At 34.6% G+C, this 22,787-nt stretch overlaps 1 protein-coding gene across 1 annotated transcript in view; it reads right to left on the reverse strand.

Moving 5' to 3' along the window:
- SKAP2 (src kinase associated phosphoprotein 2) overlaps positions 1-22,787 on the reverse strand; it is a 119,302-nt gene that overhangs the window by 77,458 nt on the left and 19,057 nt on the right. Inside the window, exon 4 of the mRNA XM_053957474.1 lies at positions 19,404-19,508. Coding sequence (XP_053813449.1) covers positions 19,404-19,508 — 105 coding nt within the window. The remainder of the gene's footprint in view (positions 1-19,403; positions 19,509-22,787) is intronic.

Raw genomic sequence — 22,787 nt, forward strand, 5'->3', positions numbered from 1 at the left:
CAAGCAAAATTGTGAGAAAAGTCAAAGAGAGCAAAATTAAAACAAAGTGTCTCTTGCTCAGAATTATGGTGCTTTCCTGTGCATAGCAGTATAGAAGAAAAAAAAGATAACAGCCCAAGTTCAGGCTAAGAAAATTACTCATTAGAAGCCAACCAATCCAGCGCCAGTCTTGAAATGCATATTTTAAATATTTCAACATCAGAGAAAGATGAGTATTAGCGACTGACTAATTTTTTAATAAAGTATCAGAAATGCCACTTTTCCACTTTAAAGGCAAAACCAGCCTTTCTGAGGGGCAAAATCTTCTGAAAATTTTGTAGCATTCTCCGTACAACACCTCTTCAAGCTGAGAACTGCATATACAACAATTTAAATTCTGAAAAATACTTTTCTTCCTACTTTGAAGTTTTTAAGATTAAATGACTGAGATGTTAAAAGTATAAGTGCAATAGATTATAGACAAAATTACACTATATATTTTCAAGGAATATATTTTCTAAATAAATTCGTAGTTCACTGATACACATAGGTTTCATTTTTGCTGGTCTGACTGCCTACTCAATTAAAAATTCCCAGTATCCCTGATAAACTGACTTTTACATGACTGAGAGACAGTCCAACGGAAAAAAGATGGTCATTTTTTATTTTCATTTACCTACATGCAATGCATTACCTTAAACAAAAATAAAAAAGGTTGCAATTATCCCCAAAACTTGACTTGCTGTTTGACCAAGTAAATATTACTGATTTTAGAAATACATACGTAAAAAAATTATATCTTGGTATCAGTGGAATGCAAGAGTTCAATACATTAATATTTATAAAGCAGTGCATGAATGGTTGCTAAATTAATTCTTTAAGTCAAAAAAAGACAGTACCCATTTGCATTTCAACAAGTGAAACTTTTCCATCCATTTGACACAGACAAGACTATAAAAGGTCTCAAATTTCTCCAATAAAAGTGGAAATTATATCTCAATATTTCGTCAGAGATTAAAAACAGAATTTTAGATGAATTATCTGATACAAAGATGGAAGTCAGGGTGCTGCTTCAAGATCTACAGAAGTAGAGCACTTTAAGACAATTAAATGATTTCCCTGCAGGCAATGTCTTTTCAATCCAAGCTAATGACATCATTTAAGGAGGATGGTCCATTTAACTGAAAGGATCTTTTACAAGGCAGACAGACAGAAGGCAATCCCGGAATGTTTTCAAGGACTTCCCATATTTCAGAATTATAATGGCAAAATGCCTACATCAGAATCTTAAATTCAAGCATTAATCAACAAAATGAAAGACTAATTTTATAAGAAAAATGTAATAAAACTCATTTTAAGAAGTTTTCCCTTCATTATTTTTTTCCCTTAAAGGAACCAATTCTCTTCTAATGGTAATTATGCTGCTTCAGAGTAATGATAATACCCAGGCTGCTCAGTTCTAGGCTGCTGTTTTTAAAGTAAAGCCAAATCACTTCACTCACTTGCAAGTTGAAGAGTAACTTTCATAAACTTTTTCACCAGTTTATATAAACTATCTATAATCTTTCAGATAGAAAGCATTGTAGTGTTGCCTCCAGAGTGTACTGTACTACTTTTGGTATAGTCTATATACCAACCTTTAAATTGCACCATCACCTTTTTCATTTAAAAAAAAAAAAAAAAAAAAAAAAAAAATTCAAATGAGCCAGTAAGGGAAAACTCACAGTTTTAGTGTCTGTATCAGGAGTTTAATCTACTTCTGTAACTCCTGAGAAGGGGGAGGTGGTGCTGGGGTCCTAAACCTAAATGATTTTTCTGATATTGAAAAATCAAAGCAGGATATGCTATTTTTAAACAGTTAAAGAAACACTAACATTTTCATATTAAAACAATATTATTAAAACTAAGACATTATACAAAACTACAAACACCTCTTGTACTTCAGAAGGCAGCATCAGTCTAAATCCAACCAAAGAGTCTTTTTACCATTTACAATAACACTCAAAGCCATGGAAGTTGTATACACATTAGGATGACATCTCTTAATAAATGATGTGGTTCTGAGGACAGGGGGGGAAAAAGTTTACCTTATGTCCCCTTAATATCCATTTCAAATTGTCAAAAACTTCAGAAAGCTGGAACGTGTGAGACATAACGAAGAGATCTTACCATGTAAGCAGGAGCTAGAAAACATAGAACTAGTCCTGGCTCTTAACCAGATTCCTTTTGCAATCTTGGGCAAGTCACAGCCACTTTGCCTCCACTGTTCCTCTTCATAACAGAGAAACAGTGTTCACATCCTTTCTAGAAATGCTGTGAAATGCTGTTGGTTTCATTATGCTTGTCTTTTGAAAAAAGTCTTGTCTTCAAAAAGGGAAAAACATTTCATTTTCAGGCTTGCTGTGCCACTGATTTTTCCCTGCTGCACCCACACACTTTTTCAAAGCAACGTAAGCAGTTGGACAGAGGGAGAGAGAAGGGGCGGAGGGAAGATTCCAGCATGTGTAAGACTGGGATGTCACATATGTATTGATTCCTGCATTTCAGAAAACTACACACCTTCTTCTGTGACTGCTATAGCATACCTTAAATTGACAGAGGAAAAGTGAGGAGAACACCATGAAAGAGTATCCTTATGGTAAACAGCAAGATGACTCTGATTATATAAATGAAATGGTTTTCAAAAAAAAACATTTTTTATTCTAATAATGTTGTCTTCTTCTTTCTTCCTTTTTAAATATAAAATCATGTCAAGTGAAAATGCCGTGTTATAACAGATACTAATAGGTCATTGAAAATGGAGGGAGTTCCACTAACCCAAGTCTGAATTTCCTCAGTTTGGATATGTGCTTTTTCAGCTCTCACTGTCACTCAAAAAGCAAAGGAGCAACTGTAAAATTCAAGTTATTTTATTTTAAGGAACTAAACTTTTGACACTCTACATCTTTCCCCACATAAAGAATAAGTGTATCCTGAAGCGGTGAACAAGCGGCACATCAAAAGAACGCTGACTTTTCAAGCCTGAATATAGTAATATATAAATAATAAGAAGAAAGTGGCATTGCATAAAGTAATACTGTTGTATTCCTAATCACCTGGGCATTTTCTTAGTTGACAGTTACATTTTTAGTAAAGGAAGAAGAGATTTCTGTGGACTTCAACACAAGAATTTAATTCTTGAATAGTATGAAGGCTGAAGGCAGCATGGCTATGTCTATTTTTGATGCGTAACTTCCTGTTACACACCTTCTCTACAACCTAGGACCTCCACCAGTATATTTGCACATCTGTTTCCAAACTTTCTCTCCCAGTTTTTGGCCTTATCCTGATTAGGTTTTCTGGAGCATGAAATTATTCAAATTCATACATAGAGCAGAGGATTCTAAAACTGCCTTGATCCAATGAAAGTAAGGTGACATATGCAAAATACATTACTTCATTTATTGGTACTTAGCCAGCTTTCGTGGCTTTTTTTTATTCAGCTTCAGTTTGTCCATAAACTGAACTCCCAAAATCAGCCAATCAATCTATTATTACCAACAGAACTGTATCAAAATAAAAATCTAGTAATTATAAAGATTCATTTTGATATTGTTTCTCACAAAAGTGTTTGCATCTATAACATGCTCATTCACTCTCAGATCTCCCTACATAGACCTGAAAGTCTCAAAAAATCATATACTTTGACAACAAATTCTCAAAAACACCTGACAAAATGGTACTGGAGAACACCAAGCAGAAAGAGTCACCAAGAAAAGAAGTAATGTACAAGACTCTTGAATCAACTTTTCATTAATTACCTATACCGTTATGTGCCTTATATCACTACCAAAACCCATATCTGTGCAAGATCAGAGGTACACTGAACAAATAAAATTACTAATTGCAGTTCTATTTGTTCTGATTTCATTAGCATTATTTTATCCAACAGTACACGTGTTAGCCTATAAAACATACTGACAAGGGAATTTGCCTCTGGATATGTAAGGGAAATACAACATAACTTGGTTCAAAATATTTACAAATCACTGGTATATTATTTAGAACAACCTTAAAGATGAAGAAACTAATATGAAAAAACCATCAGAGCTAAACAATTGACTCTCAGTCACAAAGAATTCATTAATAATTCCATGAGGACCATCAATGTAATTATCAAACCAAAAGGACAAATTATGGCCACATCTACTCAATAACAGGAACCAGAGTAAGTGGTTATGCTGTAACCACATTTTTCCTTATTATAATGTTACCTTATAACAGCATTGTTCTGTTTTGTTTGTTAGAAGGGGAACCCAAGAAACAACCTAAACCACTCCAGTTCTGAATGAAACAAATTTTTTCTCAGTTTTAAGGTGATTTTCATTCGTTTAGGTTGTTCAGTTTCATACATGTGATTTCCAGATTTTTAAATATTTTGACTCAATGGATCTGCTTTTTGTACAATATTTTCACCTTCTTTATTTCATTTGGAAATTTTAATCATTAAAGGCTATTTTAAATTTAAGAACTAAATCACCTCTAATTGCAAATAGGGAGAAAAAATTCTCTACCTGACATTCCTAATCATAGAGCTTGGGAAAGGAGAAGTCAGTTGAAAAGAAGACTAACCTAGAGATTTAAGAAAGGCTCGGACACTCAAGGCCCTTTCCAAAATACAACAAGCAGCTATTTCATATCAACACTATGTTATGAATCGCTGCACCTCATTATCAATCATTGAAAAGGAAAACAAATCTCTCTCAAAATGTCTGCTTCCAAAGGACAAAGGCAATTAACAGGGGCAGGTGAAAAATAAAAAAAAACAATGAAAGGGTATTAGAGTGACAGGGGAATTTAAAGATGCCATGTGCGTTAGGTTATATTCTTAAATTAAGGCTTAAATGCAACAAGAACTGTAGATTCCTCAAACCTGTTCAAAGTTGAATTTATTCCAGGTTGAAAACATCCTGGATGTTTTCAAAGCTGAATTAATTTCTCTGCTCAACATACACATTAGTAAAGGTAGAAACCCTTGTAAACTCCATCTTAAAAAGGTAATAAAATGTTGCTAATATAAGCGTGGTAGTGTCTTAGTTATGGCCCCTGAAATAGACATAGCCATGCTGCCTTCAGCCTTCATACTATTCAGTGTTTTGCATATCTTAAAATACTCCTTATTTCTAATCCTCTTCAGCTATAAAAACAAAAATGAACCACAATAATTAAATAAAATATTCTTTATATGTATTACGGCTATGTTCATACACAAGTCAGTCATCCCAATATCTCGATGACTGTTAATGAAACTGAAAGCCTAATTAGCAAGATGAGGGGAATAACCCCAGCATTCTGGCCCACCTCCAGTATGAATAATTGCTTCTACCTATGCAAAATCCCCCCTGTCATTTCAATTAGGTAAAATATTCCTCACATCCTGCTCTTAAATTGCTGGGTATTGTTTATAGTGCCATTGTAAGAGCTGCTGCATTCTACCTTGGGTACAGCCGCCTTTTGAAAGTAATAACCTGGCAACTCCTACTTCTAGTTACTTTGTTCAAAAACCTTAGTTTTGCAAAAGGCTGTCTGCTATCAGAAAAAGAACCAACCAACTAAAATAAAATGCCAACACTAATTTATTGTGCATCTATTAATGACAGAACTATAAAATCTGTGTAGAACACAGGGAACACGTTAACAGGTACTGAGGTATAAAAATAAGTCAGTCGGGCATAAGCATCTTTGGCAATTCAGCAGCATAACAAGGAGTAATCTTGTCACACTATCACAATTTTGAATGTCTCAGAAATTAAGCCAAAGCTAACACCTTCACAAATGACAGTGAATTCCTACCAGTACGTTAAAACACCCTTTTAAAAACTCGTATATATACACACAGCAAATTTAACAAGGAAGAGAATGAAGTCAGTTATCAACTTCCAGGGCTCTTCAGGGCCTCCAAAACTATGGTTTGTACCTGTTCTTAGACTTTGCTTCCTGCTCAGCAGTGTGCACACCCTGAATACCTGTTCCCCAAAACAGCCACCAATTCACCCCAATGCTTTCATTTTGCCTCACCCCATACTCTCCAAAATTCTCTTAAAACCCTAAAATTTTGATTACAATTCATTTTAAATGTTCACCTGACTAAAAACAAATCCTAACTGAAAAAGGATTTAGAAGTTTTATAGGTTTAATTAATTTTTATTGCTTCACTGCATCAGAGTGTTTTCTTTGCTCTTCCCTTTTGGATCTGAACTGCCACTGAAATGGTTATTAATAAGTAAATTCCAGAATGCTTACATTAGTCCACAGTCCTTTTATTGTTCACTCCTCCTTTAAATCGACCTATCCCTTAATAGATACCGTTTTAATTTACTATAAAATCCACTTAGAAAGGTACTCTCACTGGTTTGAGTTATGAAAGTTAAAAGATATGTTTTATTTAGGAAAATATGCAAGCAGATATCTGCAGAAATTCACATTAACACTAACTGTACTTTCTGTTTCATGAAACATTTCAGGAACCCCATCAGCTATTTATTGTTATTTATTGTTATGGCAGTACGGAAACTTCCACCATAAAATAAAGACCAGGAGTGAAAAGAGCTGTAAAACCATAAAAAAAAAAAAAAAGTTTGCTTTTTCCTTGTCCTGGCCTTCTAGAACTGTAAATCTTAGGCTTTCTTTTTCCTAAATTGTCTTCTTTCAAGGATTACCAGTGTTATAAATACCTTTGCCTTCTACTGACTAGACACATTTTCTCCTGTAGACTCACTTCCTGTGGGAAACGTTACATCCAAAATTATACACACACTATTAGAATTGCGATCACTGCCACAATTCTGTTCATGTATTAAAAAAAGCTCTAAGAATAGAGCAGCTTACAGTTTATCATTATCCTCTGTAAAAGGAATATCACTCTTGCATAGGAAATAGCAATATACATATTAAAAATTATTTGAAAATACAGTAGAAAATAATTTCCATTAAGCACACTGGCTGGGGAAAAAGCTGCACACACCAATGATTAAGCGTAAGTGTGCATCTGTCCTTTAAATATGCATAGCAGTAATAGCTTAAATGCAGCTCAAATCATGGCCAGTCTTGCTGCATATACAAATCTGCACCAGGCAGTGCTAAATTAAAAAGCACCTCTGATAAGTTTACAAAAGACAAAGAAAAAATTGGTTGCAAACTCCTCTGCATTGCAAAGATCTCTTTTGTCTGTCAATCAACAGAAAAGTATTATTCCACCATCACAAAAGGCAAACCTTTGGAGGCAGTATAGGTCTGTGTGTTGTGCAAATGTGCAGTTGCTAAGAAGCAAATATGCTTCTCCTCTAATCAAATAGCCCAGCTCAGCAATGCTGCTGGCTTGGGGCAAGAAGCAAATTCCACCAGCCACAAACTTAGAAACAGTCTTGAATTATTTGTTGCTGACCGCTGGCTGAACCCTGTCCTGATGAGCACCATCACCATTAGCCACTTCTCAGTGTATTCCATCAACCAATGGCAATAGCAGCATGCTACAGCTCAGGCTGCAAGGAATTGATCAAACAGGGTAATGAGACTATTTCTTCATGGAGGTTATTTTAAATGAATATAAATATTTTCTTTCTACATAATTTGCCACAAAAGGTCACTGAACTCCCTGAGATTCTAAAGAAAAATGCTGTGGTATCCCCTTTATATATTTGAGTTAGGATATAGCCAACAAACAATTCTGGGCATTTTTGATGATCGTGTAAATCTTAATGAGGTGGCATCCCAGACAATTGATTAGCAACAACGTTTTATCTTCACATTTACTTACGAACAAAAAGAAGATTTGATGCTATTTTAGAAAATCATGATATACCCATGCCCTTAAAATCTTTCATGAGAGAACATATTCTGTGAAACTAGACTTACACTTTTGCTATTAACAGATCATGCACATTTTGCTATGCTTGCCTTACTTTGATATTATAGCCCTTTCTATAGATTCTTTTAACTGAAGTCATATGTTAAAAATATTCACTTTGTGTCTGAGTCAAGTTACTGATGAGACCTGCATTCAGACACCCTGTCTGTCATAGCTGTTTTCTTTAAAAGGCTGCTATAAAGAGACACCAGGAGATACTTGAAATCTAATTCAAAGCAACTGCTACAAAAATGCCATGAAGGCCCTCCTTGTCCCACACAAGATTTTTAATCCTATCATTTCCAGTACTGGACAATTTCTCCAATGCTGGGAAAACATGTAAATATTTATTTAAATACCAGTCAAATAGCATTTGATTAATAAAAGCCTTACACTAGGATAGTACTAAGACTATGATAAAGAAATAGTGCTTACTATTTTCTACTTTTAGGCATAATAACATAAAAATATTCAAATAGGCCAACTAAATACAATGGTTCATGCTTGAGAATTTCCAATGTTACCTAGAATAACTTTAAGTAAATACTTTTAACACAGAAGAAAATTTATATTTACAACCAGGGATGAGTATAATTCATTCATCTGAGACACAGCACTTAAAAATGCAGTATGAAATATAAATTAAAAAATATATATACAGGATTTAAATTAATTCATCTTGCCCTGATTAATAGGAGTTCACTTACCTAACAATAGAACAGGTTTCAGATATTTTTTAATTCACTTATCATATTCAAAGCTTGTTTTTAACAACATAAAATAAAAATGTGTAATCTGAAATTCTGTTCCTTTTATATGATTGGAATCCTCTGTTTCTCAGGCTTTTTTCTCCTCTAACTGAATATCTCTTACCAGTATAGGAAATAATTTTTTTCTTAAAAAAGAAACTAATAAGAATATTAATAATAACTACAAAAAAGGGGATTGGAATCCTCTGCTTCTCAGGCTTTTTTCTCCTCTAACTGAATATCTCTTACCAGTATAGGAAATAAATTAAAAAAAAAAAAAAAGAAACTAATAAGAATATTAATAGTAATTACAAAAATAGTTTAAATCAACAGGATTTTCCTCCTACTTCCCACCCCTATTAAAATACTATTTCCAGAACATTCCTTTCTAATGCTATCAATACAATCATTATATGCTGCATGGCAGTGAAGTGCATCTAAGGCTGGAATAGAATAAAGAAACTCAGATGTGTTTTTTCTATTAAGGCACCATTTCTACATTTTTAATTTTTTTTTTTTTTAAGAAAAATTGACAGCAAAAATAAAAATGTAGTCCTGTGAGGAAAAAAAAAAGTAGAGCTTTGTTGGCTATTTATTCAAAAACATAAAGCTTGTTATATTTGTAACACAGACCCTACAAACTCTTATTGTTCATTTATCATGTCTTTTAAAAGTCAGTTTCCAAAAATAAAAAGGAAATAATTCTACATTAATGTTGAAGATGTTTAAAAATTTGCATGAGGACATGAAGCTAGGACTATTAAAAACATAAAAAATCCTAAGAAACTCTTTTCAACATAGATGAAAGAAGCCAATTTATACATAAATCCTATTTTTTCCTCAAAGCAATCTTAATATGTTAAGTCCTAAATTCCATTAAAAAAAAAAAAAGTGGTCCCTTACAATGCCAATAAAAAACAACATTCATTTGGGGGCGGCAAAAATCAGCACCCACTCACAAAAGACGTCTCATCAACAGACTAACATTTGACAAAAATCAGTGGAAACAGCAAAGAAGCCAATACAACTTCCAGTGCCAAGAAGCCAGATGGCACTGCTGGAAAAATTATATCTACAGACTGGCAGCTTGATCCCATGATTATTGCCCAAGGGAGGAGGAAGAGGAAAACAAGAGGTATTTCAGTGTGATGGAGTAAATCAATTATCACCAGCTCACTACAGCATTTTCACATTATTTTTATACCACATTCTAAATATTGCTCAAGTGAATGAGAGCACTGGAAGATTATAGCAATCTTAGGCAGAAAAAAAGGTGTGCCATACACTAAAAAAGCAATATGTACTTAAATGTACCTCTTTCAACTGCATTACACAATCCCTATTTCCAAATGAAATTTGCAGATATATTGTCATAAACAAGTAAAAACAAAGTTTTTGTTTTGCGGTTTTACTTTTGACGTGAAATTCCAAATTTTATCTACAAAGATTACAGACAAAAAATATCTCTGCACTTTTCAATATGACTACATTCTTTTGTGTATTTCCAACTCTTACCATGCAGTTATTTCACACATACAAGCACCAAGTAACCATTTTGCTAAAATATTTCAAAAATCTTTGATCAAACAAGTTTATGGAAGTCTCACCAATTATTTTTCTGATAAAATACAGTATTAAAGATAACTTCTGAAGAAGCTGTTAGAGAAAAATCAGTCCACTCCTACTAGAAGGAAAGCAGTTCTAGAAAACTAAAAGACAAGTTTTCCCCCCACTATCTTCATATGCATAATATGCAAATTACTAAACACAAAATAGACAGAATTCTAAGAATAATGTCCTGTGAAAACAGGCAAGGTTAATATTTTTTTAATTGGAAGTCAATGACAACACTTGCATTAACTTCTTTTGCAAGAAATGGTAATAATAAGGGCCATTTCCTATGCCCATCCTCACAAAAGAACACATCCTATTAACCAACCAAGAAACTTGGATCACCTTCCCTTCACTTGCCTCCAACCCATTTTCATTTTTATTGCACAGCCATGTACATAGTCTAAATATCCTTCTGTTCCCATTCATATTATTTCAACACTAATCCTTTTCTCTTACCTCTTCAATGTAGAGCAGTGATGTACAAGTACAGATATGTGAAGGACATCATAAACTAATTGCACCTTTGAATATGTATTGTGAGTATTTATACATCATCCAGGTCCAAGCTGTGAATGCATCTCTGGAGTGTTCAAGGCCAGGTTGAATGGGGCTTTAGGAACCTGGTCTAATGGAAGACGTTCCTGCCCACCACAGGGGAGCTGAAATTAGATGATCTTTAAGGTCCCTTTCATCCTAAACCTTTCTATGATTCTGTGATGCACAGAAATACAAAATTTGACTGTTGAGTAACAAGCAAAAATTGTTTCATATAAAGAACAGGATATCCCTGAAAAGGTATTATCAGGCTCTGATGTACTTTGCAGTAAGGAACATGTGTCCAGGTAGGCAGAGTAAATATAGGGAAGCACAGGAAAATCTCGTTTAGAGCAGAAGAGGTCCTCCTCCATTATGTAGTGTAGGTTCATTCATAATTCCTTGCCCAAAAGGGGCTCAAAACTATTTCTGACTACCAGCAATAGAGAAGACAAGACCAAGATACTCCCAGGATATTACCCGTCCTTATAGCGATAGTTAGTGATGAATAGGCTGTGCCTAATATTAGTTAAGAAATTGTAGTAGTAATTTTAGTTTGGAGAAAATATGACATTCAACAGTTTTAGTCTGCTACTCTACTCTTAAATCCTACTGCTGTACATTATCCAAGTAAACACCTATAAAAATTACTAGGAAAGTATCATACTAATATTGCTGAGTGACAGATGTCCACAGAAGTATGGTTCCTGCTGAAAATTTTTAAGCAGAGAACAATTATCTGCAACATCTTCTTGAGAAGGCCAGCAATGAACTTGTCCATTCAGTGGATACCATAAAGACTGAATCTACTATGTGGGAGTTTTTTTGCAAAGCCATTCAATAAACCTTTTCATGACACAGTTTTTACTTTTCCACTCAAATTTAATCTCAAAATTCACAAATATTAATCCACTGCAAGTTTGCTTTTATTTAAAAGGAAACGAACACAAATTCACTAAAATTAATGCCTGGACTGCGTGATGCCTGATAGAAAACAGGCCTGTTTTGCTCTTGCTTAAGATCTACAGATTCACTTAGCACCTCTACAGAAAGTACTAATCAATTAATACACAAAAACAGGAACATTAGAAAAATCTTCTTCTGTTCATTAGGATTGATACACACTTCATGTATGCAATAAATTAAATATAGACACAAATTCTTAATCACCAATTCAAAGAAAGAAATGCCAATCTTAGCTTGTACTTACATTGCAAGGTTTTTTTTTTTTTCCCAGTAGGTTCCTATATCCAGAGATTTCTAAAGCCTCATTCTTGAGACAAAATATGAATTACCACACAAATCATTGTTTTAAATAGTTCTGATCTAATCTAAAACAAAGAAAACACTATGGTTCTGTAGAGCTTTTTCTGCCCAAGGTGTTTGTGACTACTACATAGCATATGTTGAAGGCAGACCCATTTTTCTGTCGTACATGGTAGATCTCAGGAAGGAAAAGATGCCTCTTGCCTTGAATGCCAAGCAGCATCAGTCTGTCAGACTTGCTCTCCTCTGGTATCCACCTCAAGGTGCCACTGGAGTAGTGTGAAGCCGTGCTATCATCTATGACTGATGCATCTTTCTGGTTCTAGGAGGAAAGGTGTAAGGAGCAGAATGGAAACTGCCTTGCCACCACTGCTTGGCGGGAAGAGGAATAATAGGGAAATCAGAGAGTAGAAATTAACTCAGTCAAGATAAAGCACCAATAAGATCCTAAAATCATAATTAACTGCCTCCAAAACCTACTTGTAAAGCTTATTGCATATCCAAGAGGCAGAAGGAAAACCTCTCCGCTTCCTTTTTACATCAGCTATTTGTGATGTATAAGAACCAAACTAGAAGAACATTAGGCCAACAACAATATAACATAAATAGAAGAATCTATTCACTTCAACTTTCTGGGCTTTTTTTTTAACCATAGTATTGTTATATATCTTGAATAAAATTATGATCTAATATGAAAAAGAAATGGGTTAAGCAGGTCATTATTTAGGTTTTTTTGTTAATATTGTCCTATGTAGCAGTGGAGTATACATGGCTGTTTTGTTAGTGTTCAGTCACTGAAGCAACATAGATGAAATAAAATGAGCAACAAACCATATCATCTCTCCCATGGGAGAAAGGTAAATGTTAAAAGAACACAGGGGTTTATTGTTTGATGGGAAGTTTTTCATCATGATAATTAGAAGTTCAAACATTTTAGTATCATCAATTTGTACACACTGTTAACCTACACAACACCATTTTTAACTTTATTGTTGACTTTATTAGGGCCAAAATTTCACTTAAAACTTCTGCTTCCTATCAGAAATTATTCCCTTATGTTCTGTACAAATGGTTTAAATCAAATTTAATTAGATTAGCATCACATATTTCACACGCACTTTTTTTTTAAACGTCTTGCTTCCCTATCTAAGTCATTGCTGCTATATGCACTGGTATGGATCTTATAAACAAACCAGCAAGCAACCAAGCAGTTCAGTTGTTTGTTCTTTTCATAAGGTTTCAAAAGTACCTACATGTGGAAAGTTGTAAAGATTCTTCAGCCTTCAAAAATATTCATTACAGAGGGAAAAAAAAAATACTATTGCTATGTCTTTTATGGACAAAAGAGAGTCAAATGTCAACAGATTGACAGAGTTTAGGGTATGTATTCTCTCCCAGCAAGCAGAGTGCAGCTCTGGGACAAACTGTCCAAGGGACAGTGCAATTGCACCAGCAGAGATTTTTAGGAAAGATGAGGCAGGTGCCCACCAAGAAACATCTCAGGCTGACTGGGTGACACACTGATTTCACTCTTAAGGTCTCTCCTATTCAACAAGCAGTTGATCTTTTTTACAGTTTTTCACAATTTCAACAAAGTTAGCACCCTCTTCTCATGTGTTAAACAGAGAAGAGGGAATTGCATCTGGGAATTAACACTCATATGGTTGTTCCCACATGTACCAATACCCTTAAAAAACAGAATTTAAAAACAAAAGCTTCATATTTTAAGTTCCTCTTCAGTATGTTTTACATTTCCCTGTGTTCTATCAGCTTGTAAAAGATTGTATTCTGGATGACATCTAAACTGTCCATAAGTGACTCAGACTAAATTTGTAGTGATACATCCTTCCTCTGACAACCTCAGCATACCACATCAGGAATTTTAGACTTCAGTCTTCTTGCTTAAGGCTGCACTGCTAATTAAAATTTATTATGTTGAAAGCAACATTTTTGATCATCATATTACCTTTCTCAGCCAGAAATGCAGAACCATAATCCCCTTCAAAATTCTGACAAGAACTAGCAACCCCTCAAAATAACATTAGCATCCCAAAGTCCAATCTTTATGCATTTTCCACATGATGGGCTACTGCCCTCCTGCCAGTGCCTAGTAAGAGCAGAAAGTAGAAGCCACCTTTTCTCACTAAAGATTAGCTGTCCAAGTAAGCCTAGATCTTACTTCCCCTCAATATGACCTTTTTTATTCAATCTTGAATGTTAAAAGAGATATAAGGAATAATAAAGTACCTGTTTTTCTGCCTTCAATGAGATCTACCTATGAGAAAAGCAAGACACATAAAGAAGTTTCTCATTCCTTTGAATGGCTGTCATGCACTTAAGTTTGTACCTCTCTCTCTCCAATACTCAAAGTAAATAACTAATCTCCTACAATAACTCAGGTAAATTTCCAGTGCTGTCATCCCCAAGACAACCAAACATCCTCTCCATATACATGATTATGTTACTAAAAAGTGGTATACCAAAACAAGACTGGAGGGATAAGAAGGCAAAAGGAGAAAGGATAGAAATTCCTAGTTGTATTTTCCATTCTCCAACCTTTGATACCTTAATTGCTAGCAGTATTTAACTGAGGAACAGTTTTTGCTTTAATATAGTGCCTCAAAAATAAACTCAGTAGAATGTAGTTGCAGGAAGTGGGAAAACACTTGTGTGTATGTGCAAAGATAAAACCTTACACTGAACTCTACCATGATAGTATTCAAATTACTAGGCCTAAAAAATAGGGAAAAAAAAAAGGGGGGGGGGGAAGCTTAATCAGTATTTGTATTTGAGACTTAACATGTAAAAAGAAACAGCATGCAAAAACTCAGTCACAAAATTTTTCATTCTCATTTGATCAAAATGCAAAACGTGATGCTCATATTAAATAAATACTATAGATCATGTAAAATAGTTTAGTCCAGCCTGCAAAGACTTGTATAGAACTTTCCCAAAGAAACTACATGAAAACAAAGTGCTGATGCCTGTTGCTTCATCCAAAAATTATAGCAAGAAAATCATGTTGCAGGAGCAATAAATTTTGCTCATTTTCAAGACTGCACTTTGACAACAGTTAAAGCATAACCCTTTCATTTACTCTTTTTCCTCAAAGCTCTCCAAGTGCCCAGTTTTGCTTGCTCCAGCCCTACCTTCCTCCACTTCAACTATAGGGAAATTTAATAAGAGATTCTCAGACTGTTTAAAAATTTTCTACTAAAAAGCATATTTTAATCATAAACTATAGCCAAATGTGATAATCTGAAGAGCATACAAGTCCCCAGACATATTTTTAGTATTTCTTTCATCCTTACCTTCTCAAGGCAACATATCTAGACCTTCCATAGAAATGGTGATGGTCTAAATTATTTCATCACACCATTCACTGTGATCTTTTAGATCCAGTAATTATCCAATTACATACTCCCTGCAGAGCCAAAGCAACATGTCTTCTTCAGAGGTCCACTTACAAAGTCAAAGTTTCGTCCTTTAATCCTACTGACATTTCTTACTATAAAATCAGGTTACCATACCATAAACCAAAAAAAGAAAAAAATCTCTATATAATATAAAAGAAGATTACACTGTTAGTAAACAGGAAATTTTAAGCTTGCCATTGAACCTGTATTTAATAACTAGGAAACTTGAAAATTAAATTAAAAACAGTAACTTTTTTCCCATTTACTTCTCAACCAAAAGTAAGTTTGTTTCCAACTTGAAAGAAAATCTTGGTATTTCAATTTTAAAGTATTTTGGTGTGCTTTGGTTTTTAACTAATCAAGACATATGTATTTCCCACTACATATATTCTTCAATATGCAGATGGAAGGGGAGTAAGAAATTACAAGACATAACATTGTTATACGATGTACTATACAAAAACCTGTCATTTAAGTTGCAAGAAACCTAGTCATCAATAAGTGAAAAAATACCTCGCTCAAAAATCAATTATGTTGAGTCTTTTGTATAGAGAAGTAGTACACCTTTCAGGCAACTGGTATTAATGAGCAGACATGGCTATAGAATCTCCATCTGTTTTTCTGACAAAGCTGTGACTACTCCAGTCTCTCATTGAAATTCCATTAATCTGGTGCACCAAGGACCAATGCGAAAATCAAAACTCCATCTAACCCTTTATCAGCTCACAATAACCTACAAGTGAACTCTGCCTGTTAGCATACAGCAAGTTATGATTTTGCTATCAATCAGGCTGTTAGCCAATAAAAAAAAAAAATCAAGTTAAGACCAGAGTGTCTGGCTGTGCTGTTTTGTTTGGTCTGTCTTGTTTTTCAGTTTGTTATTTTGTTTGGGGGTTTTGTTGTGTTTTATCCCTCTTCCAATTTCTGTAGGGTGTCTGGACATGTAAACCCATGCATCATTCTCTTTCATTGTGATTTAATTGCTGCCAGCAATCAAGTCAAAGCATCACTGAAGTGTGCTTGAATTTCATTAGATGATATAACTTATGCTACTTTCCTACAGTACCTAATAAACCATAAAGAAACCAAAACACATATGGCTTGAGGGAATAACTGGAAAATTAGGTGGCCATTTGGGAACTGAGTGAACTTTTGAACCAGAGGAACAGAGAAAAAGAAATATTAAAAGGAAAGACAGACTTAGAATGCACACAGAGACGTGGGGGTTTGACCTTTTCAGTACCTAGAAAATTACATTAGCATTATGAAAAATACATATCATGTTTAGAGTTTATAATCCATCAAAGTTTAGATACTTTGTTAGTGCCTACCATAAGGTAAAAGTCAAAAGGACAACATAACAATCAGATTTGACAAAAGGCCTTTAGGTGACCTGTGCTAATTTAGTTATCCCATACTTATTGTTAAATGGATTATCCCTCTTGTAATTAATACACCATTAAACAAAGGTCACACAAAAACTCCAGGATTTTACAATGACTGTAACATACACATAATACACTAATTCTTTATCTGTTACCAAGCGTGTGCCTTCACAAATTATGTTTTGACAGTAATGCCGCAAAGTCAAATTGCGACACTTTCGCAAGTCATACAAACCTTGCAGCCTAACTCAAGTATATAAAGAGAAATGCCTTGGGGCTTTTTAGCAGAAAATATATGTAGAAAGTTTTCCATAAAAATGGACTCGAACATAAATAAAAACCACCTCAATTTGGTTACCTACAGATAGGGCCCTCTGTTAACACTGAGAGCCTTGATCTACACAAATCAGGTTTTAGATCTGTACACAGCCCTGCTGAACTGAACTGGTAATTATAAAAGATCAAACATCTACAGACCATCTTACAGACCCAGTTTCTTGAGTAGGATTTAAATATTGAACATTAACAGACTGCTAAAAAACTAAAATACAGTGTTACGCCTCAACAAACCCATTTATGCCTATTAGAACTGAAACAAATGGCACCTCTGGGGATCAATCCACCTCTTATAAGATTTTCCCAACATATATTTTCATACACAGGCTAGATGGCTAGACTGGAATGATGGATTATATATATTAAAATCAAAATGGTCTTAGAATGACACATTAGACATTCAAAGAGAAAAAGAGGAACACTGTATACTCCAATAAATTAAGTATTTACAGATAAAAATTTATCACCTTTTCTCAAAATTTTTTCATGCTACACTCCCACTAGGCAATTAAAAAGGATTTATCATAAAATACAGAAAGACCAGCAAGGTAAAATCACCTCAAATATAAAAGAATCACACCCTCTATATTTCTACCTAAACTGATATTAATTAGTCAAGATATTGTTGAGCAGCTATCATACCTACTCTCGTAACTTCCAAAACAGGCTAAAAATTAATCACCCATCTGTACAAACTCATACAGTATTTCACATACTCTTGTATCAGCGTTCTCCAGCCATTCATTATTTAGGTTATAAACGTTATCACTTTTCTCTTGATTAACTGTTTTGAAACAATTCTATAATCGTATCTCCTATTAAATAGTCATATAATTTTGTCACATACCCTTTATGCAATCAGTACCATGTTATTAGGTTATAATTAGAAATAATGATAAGATTATGTTTGTAAGCAAAAATAAATACATAGAAAGTTGCATTCATCTGTAGTTTTGAAAATTAGCTTGTGTTTTCTGAAAGCCATACTCAATTTGACTGATAATTACATTTCAACCACAGAGGAAAAAGGCCTAGTTTTACTTTTTTTAGTAGAAGGTCACACTGCCAACATGTAATAAGCTCAATAAAAAAAAAAAAAAAGTGTGATTATTATTGTTACACATTTTGCAGAGTTCTGGACATAAAAAAAAAGGCATTATTCTGAATCAGTGGTTAGAAGGTTTATCACTTATGCATGTACTTGACTTATCCCTGTTCTGCAATAGACATAATTTTATACCTCATAAAAGCAATTTATGTTTCCAAAGGGAATAATCTGGATAATATAAAATGTGGAGTGGTACATTGCAGGAAGCATATTTTCATTCAGCAATTGTATTTCGAGATGGAGCTGCACAGTTTGATCATCATATCATGTCAGAAAACATCATTCACTAGTAAGTCTATCTAACTTCCAGTGCCACAAATTAATATACATCATTAATTTATTTGTACATATACTTAATTTACTGCCATATATTATCCATAGTAGGTGTTTATATTATGTATACAATAAACTAATCTCAAAAATTTGGACACTATGCTAAAGCAAGCTTGTTAACTGTTGAAATATTCAATTGTTCATGCTTTCAGAACAGTCACATTTAGCACTGAACTTAATGAATACAAAATAAAACAACATGGAAAAGAGCTATGGAGGGTAGAGTTTTCCTAAATGCAAACCCAAACTTAAAATTTATATAACAAAAACATCATACAAAACACTGTCTTAATGGAAGGAAACACTGTAGGAATAATTAATTTAATATTTTATGAACCTATTCTGCATGGAGTTTGCAGAAAAATATCAATCACATAAACTGTTTCATTATTTATTAGATAAATAATACAGTAAGCCATTAAGTAGCACAATAAAATTAAGCAAGAATCTGATAATGTTGAATTAACAAACAATTTGTTATTACAAATATTCACATTGGTTTAGCCACTGATCTATCTTTAAAAGCATATGTATCTACATAAGATGCTTTGTTATCAAAAAATGTGAGCTGAGAAGCACTGTGTAAATTTGAGACAGCTTCACTATGCTCTAGAACCACTAGAGAGAGCTCTTCAGTTCCTTTAAAGGTTCTCGTAAAGGTAAGAAAAGTGTTCAGCTGTGCTGCTTATCTGTTTATCTGTTTTCCAGCACTAACATTCGCATCACGAGGATCCGATTACATCAGCTCATAGCAAACTGGCAAATCTAGTACTTTCTAAGGTAAACAGTGTCACATACCATCAGAAGGTGCTTCATCCTCTTTATCATATCGGTCAGATGCTATTGAGACGCTATCAGGAGGCGAAGAAAGAGAGCTCTCAGACTCCTCCTCATCTTCCAGCTCTGCAAAAGTCAATACACATTGCTAGTTAAACAGTTTATCACACAAACACACAGGATAGAAGTATTTGCAATAGTAAGGAGGATATTAATTCCTATCTGGAACTGAAAAAATCCTGTTTCTCATGGACACTGGCAGGCTCCAGCACAGCTGTGAGTGATGCCATTCTAGGGCTACCTTCTGACCCGATGTGCAAATGCTGCTGGAGCAGTTTCCCTAAACGCTGTCGTATAATGAACCTGCTCCCAGCATTGCACAGCTGGCAGCTTCTCGTGAGGGGGGAAAGAAACACCACAGCAAAGAGGTGGGAAAGAGAAAACACTGGCAGAAGGAAAAAAGGAAAGCACCAGGCTCAGAAGTTCTGCCTGTCCTAGTGCGGGATGGAGCTGCAGCAACTTCCCTCCCAGGAAATGCCAAACTACTGTTGGCAGCAGTGACCTTTGCCCACTTTTACTTTTCTTTGCTGTAATTAGGCACTGCCTTGCAAAACTCTGTGTGTATTCCTCCCATGAAACTAGAAGTGGAATTGCCTCCTGGCAGCACCTGGTCGGAACCTGTGCTTAATGCAGCATTCTGTTAATGAATTTCTTGCCCAACTGAGAGCCCCGCTACAATAGATACAAAATCTACATTATCAGTTAATCTGATGCACTTTGATCAGTGTCATGCATAGGCGAGAAGGTCTAGGAAAGATGTAGTGAAATCAATATTAGTTGAGGCTTTCACCTAATTAAGCAAGACTTAACTTCCTCCTGAAACTCAGTATATTTTCTCAAATATGTTTAACACATCTAGGCAAAGAAGAGGGGGAGAAATAATAAATTACATTGCTCCTAAAAAAACCGAATAAAATCTTTGTGAAGGAGAAAAAGCTAAATATGAAAAAAATCATCAGACCAGAATCATAAAGTTGATGCTCCTTGTTAATTAATCATAAAGTCGATTAAATAGTCCTCAAATTTAATCATAAAGTTGATTAAATAGTCCTCAAATTTCTTGAAAATCGTGTAACACTAAATTGTTCAAGCATTGCCTTTTGGTATATACAAACACAAAAGGCTTTCCAGAGACATCCAAATATCCTTCTTTATGTGTTACCTTTTGAAGCACTGGATCGGAAAACTAATTTCTAAGAATCCAAAATAAACACATGCATAATGAATATATTCTTCTTCACAGATGCAGAAATCAAATTCATCAGTAGGACTGCCTAACCATGGCTGAGTTTTACCCCCTCCCATTTAATAATGGAAATACACAGAAAATTCAGAGACTATGACAGAAAGCTCCATGACTGTTTGTAAAAAACAGCAAGGTTTCCATGGAGTTAAAACAACAATATCTGATATTTGTTTTGCTAGAGTTCTTTTACATTAAAAGGTTGTCAAACACTAGCTAGGCTTTCCCTTCATTAATTTAGTATACTTTTCTTAGGAAAGCTTCCTCCCAAGCTCCTATGCCATTTAACAACTGCTCTGAATCTGAGCCTGACTCCAACCTATTTTTGACACAGTCCTCTCCCAGTAGCACGCCAGTCATCGTGTTAATCTGATCAAAATATTTGCACTTCATCACACCTGTCAAACCAATCAAAAGTAAATTATTTCTCTCTAGACTTTACCTCTTCCTCCAAATAGAAAAACACAGAACAGATAGCACAAGAACAGAAAATATTATGCCTTATTTATAACCAGCATGATCATATTTTACACTTAGATTCCAGAGACCAGATGCCTGTCTCTCTTTGCCTATATATATGTGTATTAGATCATACACTCCATATAAAAAGAGCAAACACAATATTCCATTCCATTCCAAAAGTTCCACTGTTTTCCTGTCCTAAACTTTTACTAGTACTAGAATGCATAGAATATATGTGTATATGTAAGCCCTGGTTGTCAATCAAAAATGTCTTCTTATTAGCTATGCATAAACATGTTATCATTGAATCCTCATGGAAGTGCCAGCATAAATTTAAAATATTAGGCTGCATTTCTAAAAGAAAACAATTCCAGAAACACCACACTCCAGCACATATAATTCATGGGCTGAATGGCAAAGCTTAGTATATTTGAATGAATAATACTTGTGGATGACAAGTAGGTGAGTATACCTGTAGAAAGAATATCTCCAGAGATTTTTGTCCCACTCAACAACACATTATTTCTTATGTAAGTTTGCAAAGCTGCACTGTTACCTTGCTCTTCCACTAAGTCACCATACTACCATTTTCCAATTACACTTAAGATTTCAAATTCAGTAAACATTTGTGCTTTACTTTCATATAAAAGCCAGATGACCTAGGAACACAGGAATTTTTAATGCATACATATTTTGGGAATACCATATACCTATTTCAGATTGTGCTGGTTTGGCTTGGACAAAGTTTTTTCACAGCAGCTGGTATCAGGCTATGTTTGGGATTTGTGCTAAAACCAGTGTTGATAAAACAGGCATATTTTAGTTACTGCTGAGCAATGCTGACAGAGTCAACACCTTTTCTTCTTCTTACACCACCACACCAGTGAGTGGGCTGGGGTGCACGAGAAGTTGTGAGGGGACACAGCTAGGACAGCTGACCCCAACTGACCAAGAGAACACTCCACAGCATATGAGGCCATGCTCCACATATAAAGGTGGGGGAAAAAGAAGGATATAGGAGACATTAAGAGTGATGATGTTTGGCTTTCTAAGTCACTGTTACTTGTGATGAAGTCCTGCTCTCCCAGAAATGGCTGAACACCTGCCTACCCAGGGCAAGTGATGAATGAATTCCTTTTTATGTCTTTCTTCTGTGTACAGCTTTTGCTTTACCTATTATACCAACTTCATATCAACCCATGAGTTTTCTCACTTTTACCCTTCTGATTATCTCCTCTACCCCAGCAGGGGAAAATGAGTGAGGGACTATATGGGCTTTAGTTGCCATATGGCACAAAAATCATTACACAGTTATATACTGTATTTGAAACAACAAAAACCACGGCAACACTGAGTGTAGATTCATAAAAAAACAAGTTTCTGTTTTATGTCTAGAATATCCAAATTCAAAATGCTCTTAAAACAAAACAACCAAAAAAAGAAAAGTGTTGAGAGTATTATGAAGACAGACTGTGCCTTACATTTGTCAAAGCATTCTCTAGATGTTAAATCCTAAAGAAGGCTTGAAGACTTCCATGAAAAAAGCCCTCACTGAGAAAGACACTCAGAACCAAAATATAAATCCTATGTCATACAATACTACATTTAGGTATCCACACTTTACATGAAAAATGTGGAGA

Source organism: Vidua chalybeata, chromosome 1 (genome assembly GCF_026979565.1).
Source record: "Vidua chalybeata isolate OUT-0048 chromosome 1, bVidCha1 merged haplotype, whole genome shotgun sequence".
Classification (NCBI taxonomy): Eukaryota; Metazoa; Chordata; class Aves; order Passeriformes; family Viduidae; genus Vidua; species Vidua chalybeata.